Genomic DNA, 24,421 nt, shown 5'->3' on the forward strand with positions numbered 1-24,421 from the left:
ATTGGCACAGATCAGTTCTGGTATTTGGTTGCTCGAGCTGGTGTCTCAGTGGAGGGACCACGAACAATGAAATGCCTGGCCATTAACAAGTTTCATTCCCCCTCCCTCACACCACAGTCCTGAGCAAGAGCCATATCAGTCTGGGGCCCTTCTCACCCTTCCCTGAGTTGCTGTTTCGGTTGTTTCACACTCCTCAGGTGGGTTTTGGTGGATTCTGTTAATCCACACTGTGATGGAGTTGCCACAGTAGACAGACCACAGCCTGCTCCAGCATTTTAAAGTCGTATTTTAACTGCAGTTTTGCCTATTCTAACTATTATTAATGCTCTTTACTATTATTATTGATCAGATTGTCAGCTCCAGGTTTCCTATTCCATCTCTGCCTGACACAGCACAGCCTTAGGATTCACATCAAGTTCAACCCATGCACTAATAAGTCCAGCTACTTATGTCAAGCACTGAGCTACTTTTAAAATCCTGCAATTCTTTCAATGCAGTGGGCTCTGGGCAGAGTACAGTGGGTTTGGGACTCGCTTTCAGGGGTTTCATGGTTGAATGTATTCAGGCCCTGCTGTCCCTCACCCCATGGCTTTTCCCTGTGCTCTTAGCCCTGCTGCATCCACGTTCATGGAGGGAGTTGAAGGAAAGGAGAGGACAGGAGGGGACCTGCCCTGGATTTGCTCTGGATCACCAAAGCCTTCATAAAAAAGAGTTTTCTCCATGTTATCCCTGTTCCACCTACACCTGGCAGATTTTCCCTGAACACCCACATGACCTTCCTAAAGTTTCTCCACTTCTTTGGCACCAGGCCAAGCCCCAAGAGGTGGTGTCCTTCTTTCAGCAGGACAAGCCCCATGAGGGGCTGGTCACAAAGTGCACGAGGTGGCCCAAATGGGGCCAACAAAAGCTCCTGGGCCCAAAGGTGCCAGGGTGTTGGCTCTGTGCACAGGGAAGGTCACAGCTGGAACACCTGCTTTGGGGAGCCTTGGAAAACACCCCTCAGGATGCTGATGTCCAGGCATTGTTGTTTTTGCTTTTCTTTGCCTTTCAGCAATCTCTCCTCCTCTTTCAGGTTTTCTGCTATCCCAGTTATCACTGTGCTCATCATTCTCCTCCAAGCCACAGGAAAAAAACATTGACCAGAGGAGCTTTAGCACAGTGAGGGCCTCAGTCCCTGGGGATGTGTGAACACAGCGGGTTCCTGACTCAGGGTCAGGCAGCTGGAGCAAGAAGGGGCTGAGTTCATCACATCCCACTGTCCTGCCAGAGCCATCCCAACACAGCCCTGCCGAGCTGCAGCCTCAGGAGCAGCACACCCGGCCAGCAGAGCCACGGGCTGGGAACAAGGTCAGAGGAGCAAAGAACAAAGCACAGAGCTGACTGGGGAATAAAGAAAAACAAGAAAACAACACTCAGAGTTTCCAGTTCTGCTCTTTTCTTTCAGCCACGGGGGAAAACCAGCCCTGAATATTTAAATAATCATGGACTGTGGCCCAAAAAACTCCTGGAGTTCTGTTCTGTGCTTCAGCACGAGCAGCTCCAGGCACAGCCCCAGTTCAGCCACGGCTGTACAGCCACTCCCCAGCCTGGGACAGCTGAGGCATCTCATCTCCATCCAGCAAAGCCACAGGGTGCCAAAGCCACCTCCAGGGCAGAGCAGTGCTGCTCTGTCACCAAAGCCGCCACAGCTGGCTGGAGCTTTCCTGTGCACATCACCAAAGTGCTTTTCAATTACGATTTGTGGGCGTTTTTTGCTGTGTGATTATCAATCTCTCAATTAGTCGGACCAAGGAGTAAATACAAAACTAAAAAAAAACCACCCAACCCCAAAGCCCTGTGTGTGCAGAAAACAATGTTTTTTGACAACACAGACCTGGCCACAGAGCAGAAGGTGATCCCCAAAACTGTGCTGAGCAGGAGCAGAGCCCCATCCATGGGGACGTGACACTGTTGGGAAGAGCCAAGGCAAACACACAGACTGAAGCAAGACTTGAGAACAAAGATTTAAGCAAAAAAGGAATTTACTTAAGGAATACTTTTAAAAAGAATAACTTAAAACCCACCATGGCCTCATGGTACCTTCCCCCCTTAAGCTGAGGCTGGTGCTTGGCCTCTGCATCTTTGCAAGAACAATCACCCAAAGAAACAGCAATTTTTTGCCTAAAATCACTTCAGCATTATGGATTTGAGGCAGGCAGCCCAAGACCTCCAGCTAAAGGAGTTCAAAGCATGACAAACATGTTCCAACAGGACTCTGCCTGCAGGAAACAGAAGAATCCATCATGTTTGGTAAATATAACCCTCCCCGCCTCCAGCTCGGATGGCTCCTGAGGCTGGAAATGCAAGGATCAGTTTCATCACAAGCACAGGGCTTTGCTGAAGGCTGTTCCTGCTCTTCCCAACACCTGGCAATGCTACAGGGAGGCAGGAAAAGCCCCAGAGAAGGAAAAGAACACAACAGATGAGTTGAGTGGTGAAGGAGGCACCAAACCACAGGGGAGAGGGGGCTACAAACTACAAAAGGAGTCTGCCAGGAGCCAGCCACCCCCTCAACTCTAAAACAACACGGGAAGGCACAAACAAAGGGAAAATGTCACTGCACTCAGACTCTGCAATGTGCAGTGAGACATAAACTGGGAAGATCTCCCATTTCTTTCCCCTCTTCCTTGAGCATCTCTGCCAGGAGGAGGAAGCACACCCACGTGCTGGCAGCTCCTTGACTTTCCCTCTCACTTTGCCACAAGTGCCGACGAATTAATTACACACAAAGCGAGAGCTTCCTGCAGCCACTGGAGCAGGAGGCAGCAGGAGACTGCACAGCAAATGCCTGGCACAACAGGTCCCAGAGGCAGGCATGGATCTGAAACTGTGCCCATCTCAGAGTTTCATGCCATGACCCCCTATAGTTCTGCCACTCTTAAGATTGATTGTTCCTGGCTGTGGGAGGAGAGCCTGGAAGGAGAAGCAGAGTGAAGCTTTCAGGACACAGCCCTCAGCTGAAGAAAAACTCCCAGGAGCTGATCAGGAGAGGAAATCACCAGACATGGGCACAGAGCTGGGCCCAGGGAGTAAAGCAGGGCAGGCAGTCTGGTTTGGGCATTTCACACTCCTCCAGCCCCACAAAAACAGGGCTGCAGCAATTTGGAACGATGGGAAGGCAGATACAAAGAGGAAACCAGCTTTTTACACTCTCTCAATGCCTGCCCAAGTTAGGGAGCTTGTGCAGCGCTCCCCAACAGCCCCAATCACAAGGTGGTCAGTGGCTCTGAGAGGCAACAGGGGTTTAAACCATGGCAGGAAATGACAGGCACGCTCTGGGCTCTGAAACTCACCTGCCAGTGCATTCCTTCCTAATTTGCTTGGCAGCTACTGAATGAAAAGCCTAAAGGTTAAGGAAAAAGAAAAGCCCAGAGGTTCAGCAGCCCAGAGGAGGGCAAGGGAAGAGGGGAGAAAATAAAAACATTGCAGCATGAATGGACAGTCGAAGGGAACCACACCAGCAATCGTCACGTCACTTCCAAGCCCACGAGCAGCAGAGGAAGACACCACAGTGCTGACTTTCAGCTGAAGTTCCTTCTTTTTACATCAAGATGAGATTTGAGCGCCCCACACCATCTTTTTCCCTTCAGCCCCCCAGCCCTGTCCATCTCTGTTCAGGCCACCTTCACCAGCCACTTCTCGAGGCCCTCCAAGTCAGCCTCTCCCTCCTCTCCCTTGCTGCCTCGAGCACTGCACTCCACAAACTCCACCTTCATGGGCAGCTGGGAGAAGTCAAAGTCCTTGCCCTTCTTCCCCAGCTGGGCAGGGCCCCCTGTGGCTGAGCCATCCAGGCTGGTGGGGGCTGCAGAGCGTGTCACCCGCAGGGTATTGCTGCAGGGAGAGAAGGAAAAGGGTCAGGAACTGAGCACCAGGGGAGTATCACCTGCACCATGGCTCTGGGATGATCCAGCTCTGCCAGCAGCATGGCAGCTACACCAAGTGCAGAGTCTCAAGGGAGTAGGAGGGCACTCCGGGAGAGGTGTTCAAACAGGTTTGGTTTTGTAATAAAGGACAGCACAAGTCCGATGATGAGGGGATGTCCTTATCCCAATTTGACCACAGTAAACACTGGAATAACAGTGCCTAACAGGGCACAGTAACTACCTAGAAATACAACACCTACACACAGGTAGTTGGCAAATGCTCAACATCAGAACAAGCAATCCTTATTCTCCTGGAGAATGCGAGTATGTGGCAACTAACTCCTCTGCTAAAAACCGGAAGGTTGGGTGTTCAGCCTGGAAGAGGCACAGCACAAACACCCCTGCTGCCGTCTGCTGGCCAAAGGGATTATAGATCCACGGAATCATTTAGCTTGGAAAAGCCCTCTAAGGCCATGGAATCCAACTGTAAACCCAGCATTGCCAAGCCCCAGACTGAACAGACTGTTCCCAGCTCCATAGAGAACTCAGACATGGCTCCAGGGAGCTCATTGAGCAATGAGGTAAGAGAGAAAGGGCAAGAGGAAAAGGTCAGGGGGATTGAGATCCCATTCCATACTTACAGCTCTTTCTCCAGCTGTTGCTGGATGAGTTTTGCTGATTTTGCCATTGTGACATCTAGAGAGAAAAGAACATGAAATCAGCTCTTTGCTTGTCTGTCAGAATTCAGAACCTGGTTCCTCCCCCTGAAGTAAGGCCAGTTCACACTGTGCAGTCACTGGAGTTACCAGGACAAGGACAGCCGTGCCTGCAGTAAGATGAGGGATGCTGGAGCTTTGGGATTGCAGGCATGAATGGGAACAACCCAACAGTCTGATACAATGCAGGGAATTAATTTCTTCTTCCTGGGTAGGAAGATACTTCAGAGGATGGGTTTGATGCACCGGCACTCCCCGTCCTGTCCTGTACTTTCCACCGTGGGATGCAGAGCCATGAAGGCCTCAGGCAGCTGAGGTTAGTGCAAAAAATAACTCCAAAACCCAAATCTGATACTGCCCCAAAACATCCAACTGCTACAGAGGGACCAACACTTCCACAGAAGAATCTGTAGCAGTCTGAAAATTGACTCTTTTCCTACAGCTGGATGTTACTGCTGCTCCAAACCAGAGAAAACACTGAACCCTGGCAGCTGAACAACTCGTTTTAACTTTGAAGCTGCCAAGTGTGTAGGCATAGTTCACTATGCTCCAGCTGATCCCATTTCCTGCTGCCTGGAGACTGAGGAACAGCTCTGCACAAAGCAAGCAGGAAGAAAAACAAGCCACACAAAAGCCACCTGCCTTACCCACCCAAAGAGCTGCAGCTCTCCCAAGTGGCCCTCGGAACACTCCTGCTGAGCAGCCAAAGTTTAAACCTAAATTCCAGCCTTCCCTTTGCTGAAATCCCAGCTCCCAAGCTCAGCAGCCGTGGCAGGAAGCCCTGGCCTGCAGGACTGGCCATGCCCAGCCCCAGGGCAGCCCAGGGTACCTTGCTTGTTGCAGGCAATGAGCAGCGCGGGCGCGTTCCTGAGCACGGTGCTGTCCACCAGCACCTGGTACAGGAATTCTGCCACATCCTTCACCTCCCGCTGGAAGGCCACGCTGTCCACCACGAACACGATGGCCCTGGGGCAAGAGGGAAGGACAGGTGCTGGGGATGAAGTTGTGCTGTCACCTTCTCCTGCAAGCATTCCAGCCTGGGCTGAGATTTGCACACCTGGTCTCACCCAGCCCAAGCATGTGCTGGCTGAAATACACCCCATGGCCAGCTGCAGCAGGAATTCTTCCCCTGTCTGCCCCAGGATGTCCCACATCCCCCCAGACCTCCCTGATGCAGTGGCTTTGCCTCCTGGTGCACTACAAGCACAGGGAAGTAGGAAATTCACGGTGTGATTTTTGAGATTGTCCTGGGTCAGGAGCTGGACTCCATGATCCTTGTGGAATATCCCTTCCCACTCAGGATATTCTATGAAGGCAAAGCAAAAATCAACCAGTACTACCCCAGAGCAGAGCTCTGATTCTCAGGGCACCACCAGCCCAGCTTACAGCACTCCCAGCACCATCATTTGGTTTATCCCTTTCCAAAGGATCACCCCTTCCTCCCCTGCGGATCCCCTCCACGTTACCTGGCTGCAGCCTTGAACCTCTCTAGGAACTGCAGCCTCAGACTCTCATGGCCTGGAAGGTCGATCAGGGTCACACTGGTGCTCTGGAACACAGGCAAGAAGGTGTTAACAACACCTGATCCAGGGGTTCCAGTGAGCATAGACTGGGGAAAACCAGCCTGACCCTGGATTTGTGTCCTGAAGGCACAATCCCATCTGCCCCTGACACAGAATATAAACCTACAGCCTCACTTACTCAAAGTCTCTCCTAAATACACCAAACCTTGCTGGGAATAACACAGAAATGCCCTTTTTAACTGGAAGCTGCAAAGGTTTCCCTTCCCAAGGAAGGAAGGGGCCAAAGGCAGGACGTGGGAGAGAACAAACAGCTGAGCAAGGCCACGTCAGTGCTCCCAAGATAAGGCTGCAGCAGCCCTGCCCACTGCTCTTGGGTTTTAGTGGAAACCTTGGCTATGATTAAAATAAGGATCAAAAAACAGAAATCTGCCTTCCATCCTCACCCCTTCCAAATATTTGCCTGCCGAATTAAAGAGACATGAAAACGGAAAAAAAAAATGTTAAAAACTGTGCATGTCCTTTTACCACCTTATTATGACTGTTGTTAATAATGACTGACAAAACCACCCTCTACTTTCACAGTTCACCAGCAGTAAAGTGCTGCCAGCATTCTGCTCTCCCTGTCACATGTGCTGCCAGCACAAGAGAGAGATTTCCAGAATGAAAGATTTGCCAAAAGCTGAAAATACCTGGGTCTGTGGCAGCCCAGGACCTGAAAATAACAAAATCCTTCCTGAGACCATATAAAGTGCAGCTGGAGCCTCTGCTTAGACCTGATAAAGCTTCTAATTTCAGGTTTGCTCGGGGGAAACAGAAATTGCTGCCAAGGAAATAAACCAAGGCAAGAGAACAGTGAGACCCCCCCAGTCTCCAACCCACAGGTGTGGTTTTCAGTCAGGAAGGTTTCACTGTTTTACAAGCAAAGGAAAAAGAACCTGTGGAGCCCAGCAGGCTCTAACACATCCCAGTATTTCCCGACTTTCTCAGCATGGAAAAACCCTGCCCTGCACTCGGACCAAGCTGGGGGCTGAGCAGCACAAAGAATGGACAGGTTTGGCACAGGGAGCAGGGAAAGGTGGCAGGCAGAGGCAGAGCAGAGTCAGGGCTGGTGCTGGGCACTCACCTTGTCCTGGCTGACCCTGTACAGGGCAGAGCTGTCGGTGATGGAGGTCTGGGTGTCCCGGTACCGCCCCGACAGCAGCTGGGGGAACAGGCACAGCTTCAGAACTAACACCTCGGGGGCTCCACACCCTCGGAGCAGCACCAGCAGCACCTTCAGTCTGCCCAGAAACTGAAATGGTCTGACAGGGGCGATGGGCACTGGAGATCTGAGCTCAGTTTCCTGCAGGAAGCTGCTGCTGGGGTTGCTTTCCCCAGTTAATTAAAAATGGTCATTAGGAAAATAAGTGTATATTTATGTTGTGAATCGCCAAGAAGAGGATGTGCCTGCAAATCCTTCAGAGTTTTCCAGCTGGGGCCACGGTAAGCATGGCTGTGCCCCTTTCATTCTCAGACTCAGCAGTAACAGAATATCCAGGGTTGGAAGGGACCCAACAGGATCGTCAACCCAACCTCAGGCCCTGCACGGACATTCCAACAATCCCACCCAGTGCCTGAGAGAATTGTTCAAAGGCTCCCGGAGCTCTGGCAGCCTCGGGGCTGTGCCCATTCCCTGGGAAGCCTGGGCAGTGCCCCAGCATCCTCTGGAGAAGAATCTTTCCCTGATATCCAACGTAAATCTCCGCCGGCACAGCTCGGGTGCTGTCCCTGGTCCCGGAGAGCAGAGACTGGAGCTGCCCCTCGGGAGGAGCCGCAGACTGCGGGGAGGTCAAGTGTCCCTAAGCCTTTTACTGTGACAAATTCAAACCAAAACGCAATTTCTTCTGACACTCTGCGCCAGATAAAACTCGGTCTCCATCCCTCCTTACCTCTATAAACCCCAACTTTCAAGCGTCACTACAAGATTAAAAGCCGAACTAAAGGGAATTCCTTCACCTCCGTACACGAGCGCCCCACGCCGCTCCCCGCTCACCCGCGCGAAAAGCAGCGTCTTCCCCGCGTCGCAGAGGCCCAGCAGCAGCACGGCCTTGCGGCTGCTCCTCCTGCCCTGCACGAACCGCCAGATCACTGCGGGAGAGAGGAGGATGAGGAGGAGAAGGGGACACCTGAGCCCGCGGCTGGCGGCACCGGCGCCCCCCCAGCGAGCGCTGGATGCCAGCAGGCGGCGGAGCGGGGGGAAAGGGAGGCTCCCGCAACTCACGGAAGGTGATGGCGACGGCGATGAGCGCGACGAGCACGGAGAGCACGGCGGGACCGTGCAGCTCCCGCCGCAGCGCCTCCAGGTGAGGCTCCAGCCCGCCCGCCATGGCTCGCACACGTGGCCACAGCACACTTCCGCTTCCGGCCCCGCGGCACGCCGGGAAGGGCGGGCCGCGGGGGCTGATGGGAGCTGTAGTTCTCTCCGTGAGGATCTGGGGCGGCAGGGACTCGCTGGGGGAGCCTGGGGAAACATGGAATGCTTTAGGCTGGAAAAGCTCTCTTTAGCGCGGCCAAGGCCACCACTTAGCCATGTCCCGAAGTGTCACATACACAGGGCTTATAAATCCCAGACAGGCGTGCCAGGGCTGGACAGCTCATTCTGGAAAGAAATTTTCTCGATGTCCAACCTGAACCCGCCCTGGCACAACTTGAGGCTGTTTCCCCTCATCCTGTCCCTATTCCCTGGAGCAGAGCCTGAACCCACCTGGCTGTCCCCTCCTGTCACGGAGCTGTGCAGAGCCCGGGATTTCCCCCTGAGCCTCCTTTTTTCCAGCCTGAGCCCCTTTCCCAGCTCCCTCAGCTGCTACTTGTGCCCCAGACCCTTCCCCAGCTCCGTTCCCTTCCCTGGACATGCTCCAGCTCCTCAATGTCTCTGTTGGTGTGAGGGCCCAGAGCTGTCCCCAGGACTGGAGGTGCCTCACAGGTCCCAGCACAGAGGGACAGTCACTGCCCTGGGCCTGCTGGACACACCACGGCTGGGACAGCCCAGGGGCCATTGGCCTCTTGCCCACCGGGGCACACCTGGGCTCATGTCCAGCTGCTGTCACCAGGACCCCCAGGGCCTTTCCCAGCTTTCCAGCCACTCTGTTCCACACCTCGAGCATTCCATGGGGCTGTTCTGTCCCAGGAAGATCAGGCTGTTTGTGCCAGGCATCAGGAAGCAGAGCCAGGCTTCCCGCAGTGGTACAGGGTGAGGAGTAACAGGAACACACTGAACTGATACAGGTTCCAAGTGGATATGAGAGGAATGTTCTCCTTTGGGGGCTGCCAGGAGCAGGACAGCCTGCCCAGGGAGGTTGTGGAGTTGCCATCATTGGAGGTCAAGCCCTGAGAACCCTGGCTGATCCCTTTCCTTGAGCAGGAGACTGGACTGGAGATCCTTTTCACCTTGAGTGATCCCCTAGTGAGGGTCCTTTTATCCATGCCTTCAACTTATGGGACAATGCAGATGGTGCAGCTTTGTGGGAGAAAAGTTCTCTGACTGTAGCCATACTGAGCTGTAGAAACAGCCTGTTAGAGGCACCAATTCTCTTTCTTTGCTAGTTTTGAAGAACGGGTTAAAAAAACACCTGTCCAGTGTATTCATCCTATATAAATTGAGGGACTGACTACAACTAATCCTTTCCTGTCACACTCTGCATTTCTACCATCCAGGGGGATTTTCAGCCACTCTGGTGGACTCCTAACCACACTTACCATATGCATCCAAAAATCATCAAAATATTCATTCCCTCAAAGCCAGGAGCTTTGTGCTCTCAGCAGATCCTCCATGCCTGCCTTGACAGCAGGACTGGGACACCCTGGATGAGCCTGTTCCTCTGGAGCAGAGAGCTTCAGCAGCCCTTTTTGTCTCACCTTTTTATTTTCACTGTAGGTCAGAATCAGGCAAAACAAACTGTATTTTGTTGTCAGGTCAGACTACCAAAACAACCACATTTCTGAGCCGATCCTAGATTTTTCCAGAAAGGAAGCCTAAGCCTGTACTCTCCCCATCAATACATGTATGTGCCCAATGAGTCCTGCCCGGTGGAAGGGACTCAGACCCAGCCAGCTGAGATCTGAGACAGACACAGCAGTTTCTGTTCACACCTCCCATCTAACTCTCACTGTATTATTTTGGTTTGGAGTGGTTTTTATGCCTCCTTCAACCTTCAGCTTCCCTGACACAACACTCTCCCTCTTCCTGTGTCCCAACCATGCTGGGGAATCCTCAGCTGCCAGGGAGACAGTGGGATAATCTGGGCAAAGCAGAAGCACAGAGAGTACAAAGCATCTGTTAATTATGCTCCAGGGTATATTCAGTCCATTTTGCTTTGACAAATGGTGAAAGAAGTTTCCCTAGGGGGCAGAGCAGTAAGTGACAACAGCATGGCTGTCACTGTCCTACGGCACTGAGGAAGGGATGGGCTTAAGGACCACTTGGAAAAATCTCAGGACACCCATTTAGATTTGAGATTTTATTTTTTGCTGTTCTGGCAGCAGAGAATTGTAAAGTCTCAAAGAGCTACTTTCAGAGTGATGAGGGGGGGCAGAGAAAGCGGTGAAGGCAGAGGGCCCTCTGCGGGTCAGTGTTCGGTGCTGAGGGCACGAGAGGAGTCATGGCTTGAGGTTTTCTCCCCCACTTCGAGGATCCTTCCCATCTCACTACTTGTCCTCAAGGAAGGTGCACACCTGGAGAAGATCTGGAAAGGGAAAGGACAGGGAGAAGTTCAGATCCTGCTTTTAAGCACTCCCGTCCCACTAGCACACACCCAGCCGTGCCAACAATGTCACACCATGGAAAATCCACAGCGTGCCACAAAAACAGAGCTTTAACCACAAATCCCACACTGATGCATTCAGGGGGGTTCTCTGTGCAGTTCCTCGAAGTCCATATTTTCCAAAGGTGAGGAAAAGGTCTTTATTCACCCTGCTGCCAGAGCAGCAGATTTGAAGTCTGTTCTCAGTTCACTCAAGGAACTTTGAGAAAAGAGTATTGGCATCTTCTTCCTTTAAAGGCATTAAATGGACAGTTCCAGAAGAAACTGCTCATGCCTGCAAGCTAAGGACTGCAATTCACGACTTCCTCTGGGGCTGTTCCAGTTACCTGATGGATTGCAGGTGTTGAGGCTGGCAAGTGAAGCATAGTATTTATCTCCAAGGAATTCCTTGTACGACATTCCATCACGGAGCTTGATCAGGCACTTTGTCCGATCTTTAAACAGAAGATCCTTGGATTCGTATGCAAACATATTGAAATCTTTATTCCTGCTGCCTTTTGTTCCAAACAGCCTCTGAAATAAAAGCACAAAGAGGAGAGAAGTAGAAAGCTGGCCTACTTCTTGTTCCTGGTTCTTCATCATCAGCCTGGGGAGCCCCAAGCCAGGCTCCAGAAATTTAGGATTGAACCTTCTGTCTGTATGCTTAGAGGAGGGATTGCTCACTGGTAGGCACATTTTTTCTGTATTTAAACATGCCCCTGTGTGCAGAGATGCTGTCAGCAGATCCTGTAACTCAACCATGAGTAGAAGCAAAAGGCCCCAAGCATCTCTCACCAGACCCTGATGGTGGAGCTGATATTAATGTTTGCAGGGAGAAACAGAGATGGCTTAAGCTGGTTCTGGTCAGCGCAGCAGCTGTAGGACTGTGTGTGTGCAGGGAAGCTGCTGTTGGGACTGAGCCTGACCCAGCTGTGGCACAGACCAGGCACCACAAAGGAGTTTCTGAAACACCCCAGCAAGAGCTGGAAAGGAGGTGATAAACACATGTCACACAAGTATAGTGTGACAGCAGCAACAACTGCAATCCCACTGCTACCTAAAGGTGGGTTTGCTAAGGTGGCAGAGCAGAAAGAGCACTTGGGAAGGGATGGAGGAAGGGGGAGGCCAAGGGACAAGGCTGTCACCCCACAGCAGTGAGATAGAAGTTTTCACCTTACGTTGACTTGGGGAAAATCAGAGCAAGCCGAAAATATTTCTCCTACTCTCAGCACTACAAACCTCTTGGTTCTCCAGCATCTCACGGACTTGTAGTGCTTTCTCAGGACGTGTCATCACAGCGTGGGTAGGCACTTTGGCCAGGTTGCATCTCCTGTAGTCCATGACATTTGCCCGCTGCCCGTCAGTGCACAGCAACTCAAACTGGTCCATTTTCAGATCTTTGGCCCAGCTTTCTGTATTTTTGCCTTTAAAGAGAATGGGTTTGGAGATTCAGAGATCTTGTGTAGCAGGAGAACATCAGCCTCAACACCACCTAAGCAATCACGCAGATGGGGAAGGCAGCCCTGACCACCTACCATCAGTGTTCTCCTCAACGATGGAATGCTTGATAAAGGCCACATCCCCCTGCTCGACCATACACCTGGGAAGTAGAAAAGGAGGCCAGTGATGTAAATGCTTGAATCCTGTCCCTTTCCCACAGATTTGATTTAGACTTGAGTCTTATTCCGTACAATTAATCTCCAAGGACATACAGGTCTAGGAGCCCTGCTCCTAGATTTTTTTAGATGTGTCTGAAACACAGTCTTTTCACTCCTTATTTATGTTAAAAGAGGAGCACTTCTGCCATTGTGGCAGGGCTCGTGCCTCTCTGGAATTGCCTGGAGGCACCAGGACATGAGTTTTACAGAACAGGGATATTTTACATCTATTTTCAGAAAGCAAAGGAAAAGCACATGGCACATGTATAGTATTACAGAGATATGTACTTTCAGTGGTGTAATGGAGAAAAAGAGTAGGTCAGCAAATTAGTGTCGACATGAGGCTGTACTTCCCCTGTGCCCTCCCCTCTGTGGGCAGCCCCAGGACACTGAGGCAGCCTGGGTGTCCCCAGCACGTACCGAAAAGCTCCGGTGTATCCGTAGTACTGCTCGTGGCTGCTGGCCACACACCTCTCCGGAGGGACCCCCCCGGAGCCCTTGCACAGCTGGCAGAGGCGGGAGGTGGGAGGAGACCCGGGAGCACAGCCCTGGCTGAAGTATTCATCTGGAGGCAGGAAGAAGAGAAATTCACTTTTCCTGCCCTGGGAAGTTAGGTTTTATTTTAATGACATGTTCTCGCCCTGAGTTTGCGTTAGCACTCACTGGGGAGGTGGAAACAGGCTGGGAGAAGGAGCATGACTTAGTGGGCAGCAAATCTCATGCATCCAGCTTTGACCATGGAACTTGGGTCCTGTTATCATTGATAATTATTGTTATTGCTGCCCAGAGAAGCTGTGGCTGCCCCTGGATCCCTGGAAGTGTCCAAAGCCAGGCTGGATGGGGCTTGGAGCAACCTGGTCTAGTGGAAGGTGTCCCTGCCCATGGCAGGGGGTGGAATGGGATGGGCTTTAAGGTCCTTTCCAACCCAAACCCTTCCATGATTCTGTGATTCTGTGATGAAGCAGGGCCTAAAGTTCAGGTGCAATAGGCACTATCTTGGCATAAAAAGAGGAATGTTTTCCCTGCAAACCATTCCCAGCTCATACACAGCCAGCCCAAGCCTCCACAACCTTTATTGGGTCAGCAGAGGTGCATTTGGGAGCAGTGTCAGAGCTCTTGGGGTAGAAGGGACAGTGGGAAAGGAAGGCAGGAGGGAAGAGAAGCCAAGAATAAAACTTACTAACACTAATATCTCTGTGCAGTTAGAGATTTCCTTTTAATATATATATGCTTACTTTGTCTTGGTTAATAACATTGATAATGTTTCCAAATTATTTTTGTTGGACCATAACTCTCAGCGAATTCTCAGGCAGCCAGATCAGACCCTTTTAGTTTTTTGAAGATCAGCCTCTGTCACCTGTTCTCAGCCCTTCCCCTCCCGTTGAGTTTCATTTTTTATCCCCACTGCACACCCTGCACATGCACCAGGCCCATGTGGGGCAGCCCATATTCCCTTTTTGGAAATACCTCTTGGGCTGCTGCAAAAGGAAGGGGAGAGATGTGAGAAGAAAGCAAAGACCCCCAAAGCAGCTGATGTGCCTACTCTGAAGCAGACACCAAAAGCCTAAAATTTCGCTCAGTGAAACCTTAAATAACAGTCATCTCCATTTCCTCCCTCCAAGAGGGAATCTTTGAGGTGCAAGAAATTTTGAAAACCCAATGCAGGATGGTATAACATTTTTTTTGTGAGCAGATTCCCATCTCAAAGAAATGGATTCCCAACTGGACTCACCGAAGTTGCAGTTGCCTGTCCTGTTGTGGATCAGGCCCATGGGGATGTTCCAGCCAGCAGTTCTCCCCACGGCGGTGTGGCACGACTTCTTACCCTGCAGGTTGTTCCAGCTGATGTCCTTGTCAGACTTCTTCACAACAGCCACAGCAAAGTAGGTTGCTTTCAGAGGATAAAACAGAGAAGAACTGAAGCCTGACCCAAAGATCCCACTGAGATCCCTTAGGAGAGAGCACTTGGCTTCACTTGGGAAAGGGCACCTACAAACAGCACAGAATTACTTTGTGCTTATAAATACTTGGCCAGGCAGCAAGAGTGGAAGAACTTGTAGATGTGATGCATCTACTTCCACCACACTCCTGCAAAATCATAATCCCTGACATTTCCCTGCCCTCCAAAGCTCTGAGGCAGATGAGAAGGCAAGACATGTGAGGATTTCCTAGTCACCCCTGATTTCTTATTCTCTCCTTAGCAAATGACAAAACCCTCCCCTCCTCTCCCCCTTTCCATTTCTAGAAAGAACAATTTCCTAATGCTGCAGCCCAGACTCTCTTTCTCTGTTCACATGCCTTCCACTGTTATGGTGTGACCACACCAATCTCTGCCAACACCAAATGCTTCACCGTGATCTTATTGCAGCCCTTAATTTTCCCTCTAACTGCTAAACCTATCTCTCAAAATTCTAATGTCTACACTGGACACTCTTTGGGTGGAGACTGGCCATTTATTCTCCACTCATGACCCATATCTACTTTTCTACTTATATCCCTCTGGACTGTTTTCTGTCCCTCTGTTAGCATTAATTACCTGGTTCTTCTTGTGATTCACAGTGATTATCTGTGGGAGGGGAGAAGAAGAAGATGTTGAGTTAAAGACATCTCAAATCCAAAAGAATTGAGCTCACTAATTTCTGGAGGAAACTCTCTTGTAGAAGCGGCCATTTCAATAACACCTTGTGAATCAGCAAAACAAAGCACAGCCTCTTTCTGCTCCTCTGAGCTAAAACAAGCAGTTTGACCAAGGCTCGTGCTAAAGGACCAGGGCATCCTAATTAAAACAAGGAAGAGTTCCTGACTATCCATGCCTGCTCCGCCAGGGCTGTTCTGCTTTTCATGGAAAGACAAGGTGTGCAATAGTGAGCAGAGTTGCCTCAGAGTGTGTTAGGCTGGATATCAGGAAAAGCTTCTCCCGCAGATGGTGGTGGGGCACTGCCCAGGCTCCCCAGGGAATGGGCATGACTCCAGGGCTGCTGGAGCTCCAGAAGCCTTTGGACAGTGCTCCCAGGCACAGGCTGGGATTTTTGGAGTGTCTGTGCAGGCCATGAGTTGGACTGATGATCCTGGTGGGTCCCTTCCAAATCCAGGATATTCTATGATTTCTGCAGGATGCAGCACTGCAGCTGCTTTGTAAGATTCCAGAATAAAACTGGCACTTTGGCACCAGCCCATTCCCCACCACCTGGACCCTGAGACAGAGCTGTGCTTACCCTCATAGCTCTCTGCCATCACTGGCACCAAGCCACACATGCCAGCAGTGTAGACAAAGCCTCCATCTAAGCTGATGGCATCTGCTTCACCTTTCTGCAAGGGAAAGGTGCAGAAATGAAACGCTACCAGCGCTTTCCAGAGCTCAGATGGTAAAAGAAGCACCTGAGAAGTTCACAGTGAGAAGAAAAGAGGAAAAAAAAAAGCTGTACCATGATCTTCGTGATGCATTCCTTGGTGTCCTCTGCCACCACGCACTCCACATCCCCGTTGCTCATCACACTCCACACGTCACACTTCTTCTTCTCGTCCCTGCCAATGGCACACCACTGGATCTTGCTGCCTCTGCGGCTGGGGGTCAGGCGGTCTGCAAAGGCAGCACAGGGAAAACAGGGATGAGCCACGTCCTGGGGGCAAGGGACCCGGCCACAAACCGCCTGCACCCACCAGCCTGCCGCTGCTCAGGGCAAGGAGTTCTTGTTAATTAAGCCCTGGGCTGGCAAGAATGGAAAAGGTGATTCTTGAGCTGAAGTAGGCTCAAAAATCAGTTTACAGGTCAGAAAGGTGAATTGCTGCATAACGCAAGCCGTTCAGGCAGATTTTTGTTAGCTAAAAGAGCACAACCATTAAACACCCCTCTGATAACAGTATTTGGAATTGCTGCCTGTATTATGTCCCACATTTCTGCACTCCTCACAGCCCATGAGACTAAGACCAGACTGAGCTCGAAAATTACAACCCAGTTACGTTTCTGTAAAACGGCACTTGAATTATCTGGTTTGATACTATGTGAAGTCCATTCAAACCCTTTCATAAATGCCACTTAACAGAAGTGAAGTACTTTAAATTGTACTGAATGAATTCCAAATGGGTTTCAGAGATCATTTGTGGGGTGTTTGACTCTCAGAAAGCTATCAGAAAATGCTTGATTAGTCTAGATGGAAATCAAGGACATTGTTTCCCTCAAGTGTCTGAACCTGGTGTCCTGACATGTTCCTTCTTTTTACATCCCAGAAATGGCTTTTCTAAGCAGCAGTTTTGACCATGCCCAATCTCTGCCACCAGCTGAATAACTGGTGTGGAGTTTGGGTAGATTTTTCGTTTTTGTCAGTGTGCTGATTTGGGTTTGGGTACAACAAATTCCTTTGTTGATGAAGGTGAAGTTTGTGAGGGTTCTGTGATTTCACAGGAAATATTTTGCAGACGATACAGTCTGTGTCTGAAAAAAATCATGTTCCTTTTGCCTGGCTGTATTTGCCAATGCCAATTCTTCCACACAGCCCATGCTGACACGACATTGGTGTTTGTTGTCCTGCCTACCCTTCTGGAGGCTCTGGACAGCACTGTAATACTCAAAGCCCAGGTAGAGCTGAGCGTCCATCAGTGACGGGATTTGCTTCAGCTGTACTGCAGAGTCTTTGAAAAGCAAGTCTTTGAGAGCTGGGTCCTTCTTTCCAGGTGGCCCAAAGAGGTGGAAGTTGTTGGTTGTGCCCACGCCAAATTTTTCCTGCCACCAAGGGAAAAATAATCAGCAAATAACTACTCTCATGGAAAGCTGGAGAAAGCAACCAAAACCAGAGGACAGGGGATGTTAGAGGAAGGAAAGGAGAGCTTGGTGATACCTGTGCTTTGGAGAGGAAGTTCCAGATGTCACTGACTTTGCTGTCATCTCGAGCCACAACGGCGTGAGCAGGAACCCTGGCCCAGTGACAGGCCTTGTAGTTGTCCACGGGCTGGCGGGTGCCATCCAGGCACAGGAGCTCGTACTCATCCTTCTCAGCTGGGGCATTTTCTGAAGGAAGGGAGGAACCATGAGTTGTATCACCATGAAAATAGACAGAAAGGCCAGTTTGGGAAGCTTTGTAATTAATTAATTTCTGCTGAAGCTCCGGGGGGTATTCTTTGCAGAAGATGGGGGGCAGGCGCCTCCCTTGCAAAATGGGGTCAACTTGGGCATATGAAGGCAATGCTTTTGGAAGGGAGATCAAGAGAACACCTTGGCCTCTGCTGTAACTAACCCAACAGTACAAGGATTTGTGCACAAAGGGATCCAAATGGGTTTACAAATCCCATGCAGATGGATTGAGCAGGTCAGGAGCTGCACATGGTCTGTGAAGGCCAGTAGGTGACTAATGTCAAGGCTGATGACAAAGCCCAGGACTGAGATCACAAAGTTACAGGACAATTCAAGTGTGAAGGGACTTTTGAAGATCTCTGGTCAAGACAGGGACAGAGCAGGATGTTCCAGGTAGATCTTGAAAACCTTCAAGGATGGAGGGAGCACAGCTGTCCTGGACAACCTGTCCCAGTACCTCGCTGTCCTCAAGGGGAAAAAAATTCCACCTTGTATCCAGTTGCCAGGCTGATCAAGCCCATCCCACAGAGCACCTGCTTTCAGGACAGTTATCCCTGCCCCATGACCACCTTGGTGAGCCTCCATTGAGCTCACTGCAGGTCCTGGGTGTGCCAGGCCACCCTTGGTCTCCACAGAGCTAGTGAACTCTTGCTGTGGGCTGAATTCCCTCCAAAATCCCTTCCAGAGGGATAGGTGACCTGCTCAATTGCTCACATTACAGCTGGCTCTGAGATATTGCACCAAGCAGGTTTTCCAGCTACAAAGAAGAACCTCAGAGAAGAAAAAATGGATCCACCACAATCCCATTTCTCAGTAAGAAGGACGAGTCAGTTCACAATGTGCAAAGCTTTTTTCAAGAGATGAAAGAAGCGTTTGGGCCTGGAGAGGAATGAAAGCTGCACAGTGTAGACAAATTGTAGGATAGCGAGGCAGCAAGAGGTGGGACCAGAAAGAGGAGAAATGAGGGATCTTGCAGGTGTACCTTGAACAGTTGTGTGTTTCACAAAAGCCACTTCTCCTTTCCCATCTTTTAGACATCTGCAGGTGGGAGGAACAGAAGAGAAGTTAGAAAAACAGACATTGTGACTCCCTATCTCCCATTTCAACAAATTATTTTTGGCATCAGCTGCAGCTGTAGAGCAATGGTCTTGACGAAAAAAGCAATGCTGGAAGGGAAGAAATTGTACTGGCGAAGAAGTACTTCAGTCTCTTCAGGACCCCTGATTCCAACACGCCCCTCCTTGGTATAAGAAAAACTTGCATGTGTCAGGGCTAGAATGTTTCCCCAAAGAAAAAATAACTCTCACTCACTGGAAAGCTCCAGAATATCCAGAATAAGGTCCTGTGCGGGACATTTTGGTCTTGGCATCCCCCTTGCACTGACGGTACAGTTTGGGTTCAGTGGTGGCACCAGGAACACAGCTGGCAGAGAAGAAATTGGCCACGGCTACGGAGGAGAAGGAAGCCATAGTTGGTCAAAAATTCACTTTTAGGAGGGCTGGGAAGGGAGGGGATCCACAAGAAATGTCAGTGACCTGCGAGCTACCTCCAGAGCCCCACAGAAGATTGGGCAACACCTTTTTCACCGTGGCACCAGCCCTGGCGTAACTCCCACTGCCAATCTCACCGTGCCCCAGCTCACCGTGCTCAATGGAGCCCGAGTCTTTGCCATCCCATTCAATGTCCCCACGGTGGGTGAGAATCCCAATGGGGATGTTCCAGCCAGCCGACCTGCCCAGCCCCGTGTGGCAGGAGGTCTTGCCCCTCAGCTCATCTATGGAGAAGCCTGTTCCTTTCTTCACTACAGCCACGGCGTAGTAGCTGGTAGTGGAGCCTGCAGAGCAGGGAAAAGGAATAAAGCAATGAGGAAAAAGGACTTAGGAACATTTCAAATCCTGCTGAACCCCCAGTTTCAGGGAACAAAGTGCTGCACTTGCAAATCATCAGCAAACTTGGTTGAACACTTGTGGTTTTCTCATTTTCTTGGGGGTAAGCTAATGCTGCCCGTATTGAACTAATGCTGCACATTAAAACTTACAGTAAGTGACCTGAAAATGCTATCACATTCAAGGTGCCATAGTTTTTGTAAGGAGCTTCAAAAAATCTTTTTGCAAATCTCCACTGGCAAGTCTCTTCTCAAATGCATTGCCCATGGACAGCTTGTGAGACTGAAACTCTTGTTTAGTCTTTAGAATTTTACTCAGACTGTCACATGCTATGTATGGATACAATGACTGAGTTTTGGGGGTGGTAGAGCCTTTAAGGTTTAAGATCTTTTTCTTAGCTACCACGTTGGGAATGACTCTGCCGCATTGCTTTGATCCTGAATATTGTGTACAAACAGGCTGAAATCCAGGGAAGAGGTCAAAAGAGATGGGAGCTTTGGATGTGAAATAGCATCTGTTTGGCTCCCAGGAAAAAGATGGGAGAGATGAAGGATGGTACAATGAGTGAATAGGGATGGAGCCATGGATCTCACTCTGATCAGAAGGGATTGTTGAAGAGCCCTTTTTATGCTTCTCCTTTTTTCCTGGGGATTGCCTGCATTTCTTGCCTCAGTGATCTCAGCTGTGTTTCCCTCCCAACCACTAGTAATGTTGTTGCCTCTCCAATATTTTTTTTTCTGTCTTGATGACTGCACAGAAAATCACAGAACTTATCTGTGCCTCCCAGCTCCATGTTTTACCCACAGAGTTCAAGGCCACTGAAAGCAGAACTCTGGGACCAGCACAATTTTTATGCCGTGTTTCAGGAGGACCATGATTTCTCATGGGATCAGAGACCTTCAGTGCAGCAAATGACAAGAAATGGGGCACTGCATCCTGTGACCACGGGTGATGATTCTGAACTGCTCCCCCCACACCTTCCCCTCTGGGAGCTGGAAACCAGGGGCAATATCTTGGACCCCAAACCCAAATATGTGGGAAATCTGCATGGAAAGGATGGCCTTTGCACTCTCAGTTTATTACCACCACTTGCATTAAAGATATTGCATGGAAATGTACCTTCACTGTGTTCGTAGACCTCAGCAGCGATGGGCTTCAGCTTGTAGGGAGCAAGGCCTGCCTCAAAAATCTGACCTCCATCCAAGCTAATGGCATCTGCTTCGCTATTCTAAACAACAAAGAGATTTCATCAATGAACAAAGAGCAGGAGAAGTGCTTCCCAGAGTCTGTCCTGGATCCTTGTGTACAACAGGGGAATCACAGGTAACGAGTGACGGAAACTCCATCTCCAGGTGTAAAAGGCTGCTGAAACATCCCAGCAGGGGAATTTTCTGCCCACTCACCGAAATGGCTTTTATGCAGTCGAGGTATGATGCTTTCTGCAGGCAACTGAAAGCAAAGTTCTCCTGTTGCATGTGGTCCTTCAGGCTACTGCATTTTTTCTCTTCTGCTGAGGATATTGTGCACCACCTGACGCTTGGCTTTTGGGGAGCAGCAAAACACAGAGCTGTAGAAAGAACCAGAAACAAACAGTTTCAGAGAGGTAGAAAGGCATTGATTGGAGAGAAACAGCATCTCTGTGAGCACAAGGTCAATGGTTCCCTGTGAGCACAAGGTCACTGCTTTTCTGTGGTCATGGCCTTGGGTGATGGCCACATGCAGGATCTCCCAAGACATGCAGGAAGGTCCTTTCTTTCTTTCTTTCTTTCTTGCCTGCCATGTGCACCATCAGGAACATCTGGGACAATCATTCCTGTCCCTGGACTATTGTGATTCAAGTAGCCTGGACTAACAGCAACATCCATGGGATTAGGAGAACAAATCTACACACTTCAATAGAAATCAAGCTCAAGCCTTTGCAAAAATGGAGAGAAAAGTTGGAGCAGTGAAGCAGTGCCTGTGCCAATAACCCCAGAGGGGGAGCAGCTCTGACCTGGCCAGGCTGTGTGCAATGCACTGCCACTCTCACCTCCTTGGCAGCTGAATGATCTGATACGTTGAACTGTCTCTATGTCTCACCTGCTCCACTGCACCCCATGAGAGGTGCCATAGTCCTTCCATGAGTCCCCCAACCGGTAAAGGCAGCTGAGTGGCTGCTCTGGGGGACCAGAACAAAGCAAAAGCCCCAGGTGGGTGCAGATTCATGTCTTCTCCAGAAACCTGAACCCAGAAATGCTGGAAACCTGCAGTTCGAGGATGTGGCCAGCCTGTGCTGACACTTCACCTTCACTCTGCCCCTTCCTGGCAGGGCTATGCAGACCAAGAGGCCACTTGCACCCCTCTCTCCCTCCAAACTGTTGACAGCAAATTTCATCCAAACACCTCCAGATTAACCTGTGTCATTTCCATTTTCTCTTTCATCTCAGAAATGGCCTCTCTTTACTTGATTTCTGGGCCTCCCAGTGGAGGTGCTGAATTTGGCCGCAGGGAGAATCCTTAGCCTCAATTCCTATGGCCACCACCTCTTTTTCCATATGTTTTTCAAGTTCATCATACATTTTTCAAGCCTTCGCTGCACAAAACCATGGTCACCTTAACCTAATGCTGGCAAGCATCCTGCCTGGGGCAGAGGCTGGGTGGGGACCTCCTGAAGGAGTCAACCCAGCCGCACTGGTGACACTGGGAAGGGAATGGCAGCCTGAGTGCTCCGGCCACTGTCACAGACCTTTTGGGTGACCTCTTGTCTCCTTCTGTGCAGGGGACGAAGAGGAGGAACCATTAAAAAAACATCTTTGCATGCTAATATTCAGCAGAGGTGCTGAAGGACTTCCTGATGGCAGAGGCACAGGGAACACTTCCTACCAGAGGACATTAATCACCACCACACTTCATGGGGGATCAGAAGAGACCTGCTGCCAGCTCCAGGAGGGAGATGCCTCTTTCCCTGTCCCAGCATCAGTCCCCAGGCCAGGTGCAGCCAGCCTGGGGATCCTGGATCCCACGGCCACCTGCCCGTTGCCTGCCAGAGCTGTGAGCAGAGAAAGAATCCAAGCAGAGCCAGCCCTGCAGCAGCACAAATTTGGCATAAAATAGGCAGGAGCCTGAGCAAAGTGCAGCTGCAGCAGCAGGACAGAGCAGCGCAGGAGCAGAGTGGGAAGCACACCGCATCTTTCATTATTTAAGCTCTGTTTTATTGTCACTGCCCTCAGGTTAAACCAAACACATGCACACAGGTTTGGCAGGCAGGTCTAGCAATAATTTCTTCCCCCTGGCTGAGCCCGTGCTCCTCTCCTAGCACATCAATTGGCCGGATGATCTTTCCCCTCACCCCGTGACAGCAGGAGCGCGGAGCCTGTCCCAGGCATTCTCCTCCGTGGCGGCGGGAGCGGAGCATCCCTCCTCCTTGCAGGGTGGGCATCGGCAGTGTGGGGAGCTGCAACCCTCCCTCCACCCCACGGGCTGGCCAAAGGTGCCGTCAGTAACACTCAAAACACCGTCCTCCTTGACAGATCCACGGCTGCCAAAGCCAGCACCGCTTCATGTCCCGGCTTTTCCTTTACAGCTGCCTGGGTCGGGTGTATGCTGCAGCTCCAAAACAGCCTTGCCTGGGGGAAGCCGGGGCTCCACTGAGGTTTTGACTTCCTTCCCCCAAAGGCTGCTTCCAGCAGACACTTACCCACTATCCCGAAGGACAGCACAGTGAAGAGGGCGAGTTTCATCCTTGAGCAGGGGGTCGGGTGCCGAGGGAGGGGTGCAGCAGACTTGGTCACAGACCGTCCCCTCCGAGTCTGTGATGGTTCTGGAACCGCTTTCTGCCCCTTTTATAGAGGAACAGCCTTGGCTGTGTTTGCAGAAGCAATGACCTAACACTGTTTGTCCTTCCTTGTTTCTCAATAGCTCCTAAATCGCCCCCCTCCCTGGATCAGCCCCTTTTTAGGAAGCCTTTCACTTTGGCACTGAACCCTTCCGCAGGCAGGAGTCAGAGCAGGGCACAGCGCTTTGCATTTTACAAGGGGCTTCAGATGGAAAATTCCCAAGTTGTGACATTTGAATTCTCCTGCGGGCTGAAACGCAGCAGGAGGGGCGATTTTCTTTGTGCTGCCCACCTCCTGCCTTGCCCAGAACTAATCTCAGAAAGTCCTGCTGGATCCAGAGCCAAGTTTTGTGTGTTTGCCAGCAAGTGCTGCTGAGGTGCCTGTCGCCCGTTGGCTCGCAGCACTGAGTGCCTGCCCGCTCCCTTGCGTGCTCCTGGCAATGGCAGCGGGGTTGAAAGGCAGTAAATGATTGTTACACATGATCTGGCAAAAAAAGCCAACAGCAGTGACCAGACAGCTCCATGAGTGCCCTGCAGACAGAAGGAAGCATCACGCTGCACTTTGGGTAAATTTTTGGGATGAACCTGGGAAGAAATGCTGAGATCAGCAGTCAGCCTCCTCCCACTTCCTCCGCAAACCTTCTCCATCCGATTATGTCACTCCTGGCCTGTCCCCCTGGGGCCAGTGCTTGGTTTATGGAGGGCACCCTCTGTGATGCTGCCCCAGCCCACATGTCTTCATCTTTGCTGACAGCTACAGAACCAGCTTCAGCCTTTGGCACATGCACAAAAACTGAGAATTCCTTGGAGCATGTCAGCCAGCCCTTAAGCCCAAACAGCATCCCTAGACCGCTGCTAGGGCTGGTCCATTCACCATGTGCACCCCACAGAAGCTACAGGTTTGCTGTTGCAAGCCCAGCCAGGAGGTCCAGCTCCCAGGCCTGCTTTCATGAGCCTCCCTTGGAGGGAGGATCTCCTGGATCCCCTGCACAGGTCCTTCCTCTCCTACAGCCTTCACCCTCTACACAGCTAGAGATTGACTGGAAGCACCTGGGATGGCTCCTGTCCCTTCTCCC

The 24,421-nt window shown here is 50.8% G+C and overlaps 2 protein-coding genes across 2 annotated transcripts; both read right to left on the bottom strand.

Annotated features, from left to right (window-relative positions):
- Nucleotides 1–2,003: 2,003 nt before the first annotated feature.
- On the bottom strand, nucleotides 2,004–8,517 carry SRPRB (SRP receptor subunit beta). Its single transcript, XM_066194192.1, has 7 exons — nucleotides 8,402–8,517; nucleotides 8,174–8,268; nucleotides 7,265–7,342; nucleotides 6,085–6,167; nucleotides 5,448–5,584; nucleotides 4,544–4,598; nucleotides 2,004–3,870 (listed from the first exon to the last, which is right to left on the bottom strand). Exons 1-7 carry the CDS (start codon nucleotides 8,505–8,507, stop codon nucleotides 3,654–3,656), a joined length of 771 nt encoding a protein of 256 aa, XP_066050289.1. The 5' UTR covers nucleotides 8,508–8,517; the 3' UTR covers nucleotides 2,004–3,653.
- Nucleotides 8,518–10,622: 2,105 nt separating this feature from the next.
- On the bottom strand, nucleotides 10,623–23,332 carry TF (transferrin). Its single transcript, XM_066194188.1, has 17 exons — nucleotides 23,208–23,332; nucleotides 20,935–21,098; nucleotides 20,651–20,759; nucleotides 19,288–19,479; nucleotides 18,957–19,092; nucleotides 18,628–18,683; nucleotides 17,413–17,582; nucleotides 17,111–17,297; nucleotides 16,003–16,157; nucleotides 15,793–15,886; nucleotides 15,114–15,143; nucleotides 14,310–14,468; nucleotides 12,998–13,142; nucleotides 12,455–12,519; nucleotides 12,159–12,343; nucleotides 11,267–11,453; nucleotides 10,623–10,862 (listed from the first exon to the last, which is right to left on the bottom strand). The coding sequence occupies exons 1-17, from the start codon at nucleotides 23,248–23,250 to the stop codon at nucleotides 10,825–10,827; spliced, it is 2,115 nt and encodes a 704-aa protein (XP_066050285.1). The 5' UTR covers nucleotides 23,251–23,332; the 3' UTR covers nucleotides 10,623–10,824.
- Between the last annotated feature and the right edge of the window lie 1,089 nt (nucleotides 23,333–24,421).

The sequence above is a fragment of the Chamaea fasciata genome, unplaced genomic scaffold (genome assembly GCF_029207755.1).
Source record: "Chamaea fasciata isolate MVZ Bird 193981 ecotype frontalis unplaced genomic scaffold, bChaFas1.0.hap1 SCAF_11, whole genome shotgun sequence".
Taxonomy (NCBI): domain Eukaryota; kingdom Metazoa; phylum Chordata; class Aves; order Passeriformes; family Sylviidae; genus Chamaea; species Chamaea fasciata.

Bases quoted from the DNA above. Each gene is read 5' to 3' on its own strand.
- TF (XM_066194188.1), bottom strand. From the start codon at position 23,250: ATGAAACTCGCCCTCTTCACTGTGCTGTCCTTCGGGATAGTGG. The intron at 19,093-19,287 runs GTGAGCTGGGGC...TCTCCTCCGTAG, and splicing joins CTCGGGCTCCATTGAGCACG to CCGTGGCCAATTTCTTCTCT. The intron at 12,520-12,997 runs GTACGTGCTGGG...TCTACTTCCCAG, and splicing joins GGATACACCGGAGCTTTTCG to GTGTATGGTCGAGCAGGGGG.
- SRPRB (XM_066194192.1), bottom strand. From the start codon at position 8,507: ATGGCGGGCGGGCTGGAGCCTCACCTGGAGGCGCTGCGGCGGGAGCTG. The intron at 8,269-8,401 runs GTGAGTTGCGGG...TCTCTCCCGCAG, and splicing joins CGCCGTCGCCATCACCTTCC to TGATCTGGCGGTTCGTGCAG. The intron at 7,343-8,173 runs GTGAGCGGGGAG...CTGTTCCCCCAG, and splicing joins AGACGCTGCTTTTCGCGCGG to CTGCTGTCGGGGCGGTACCG.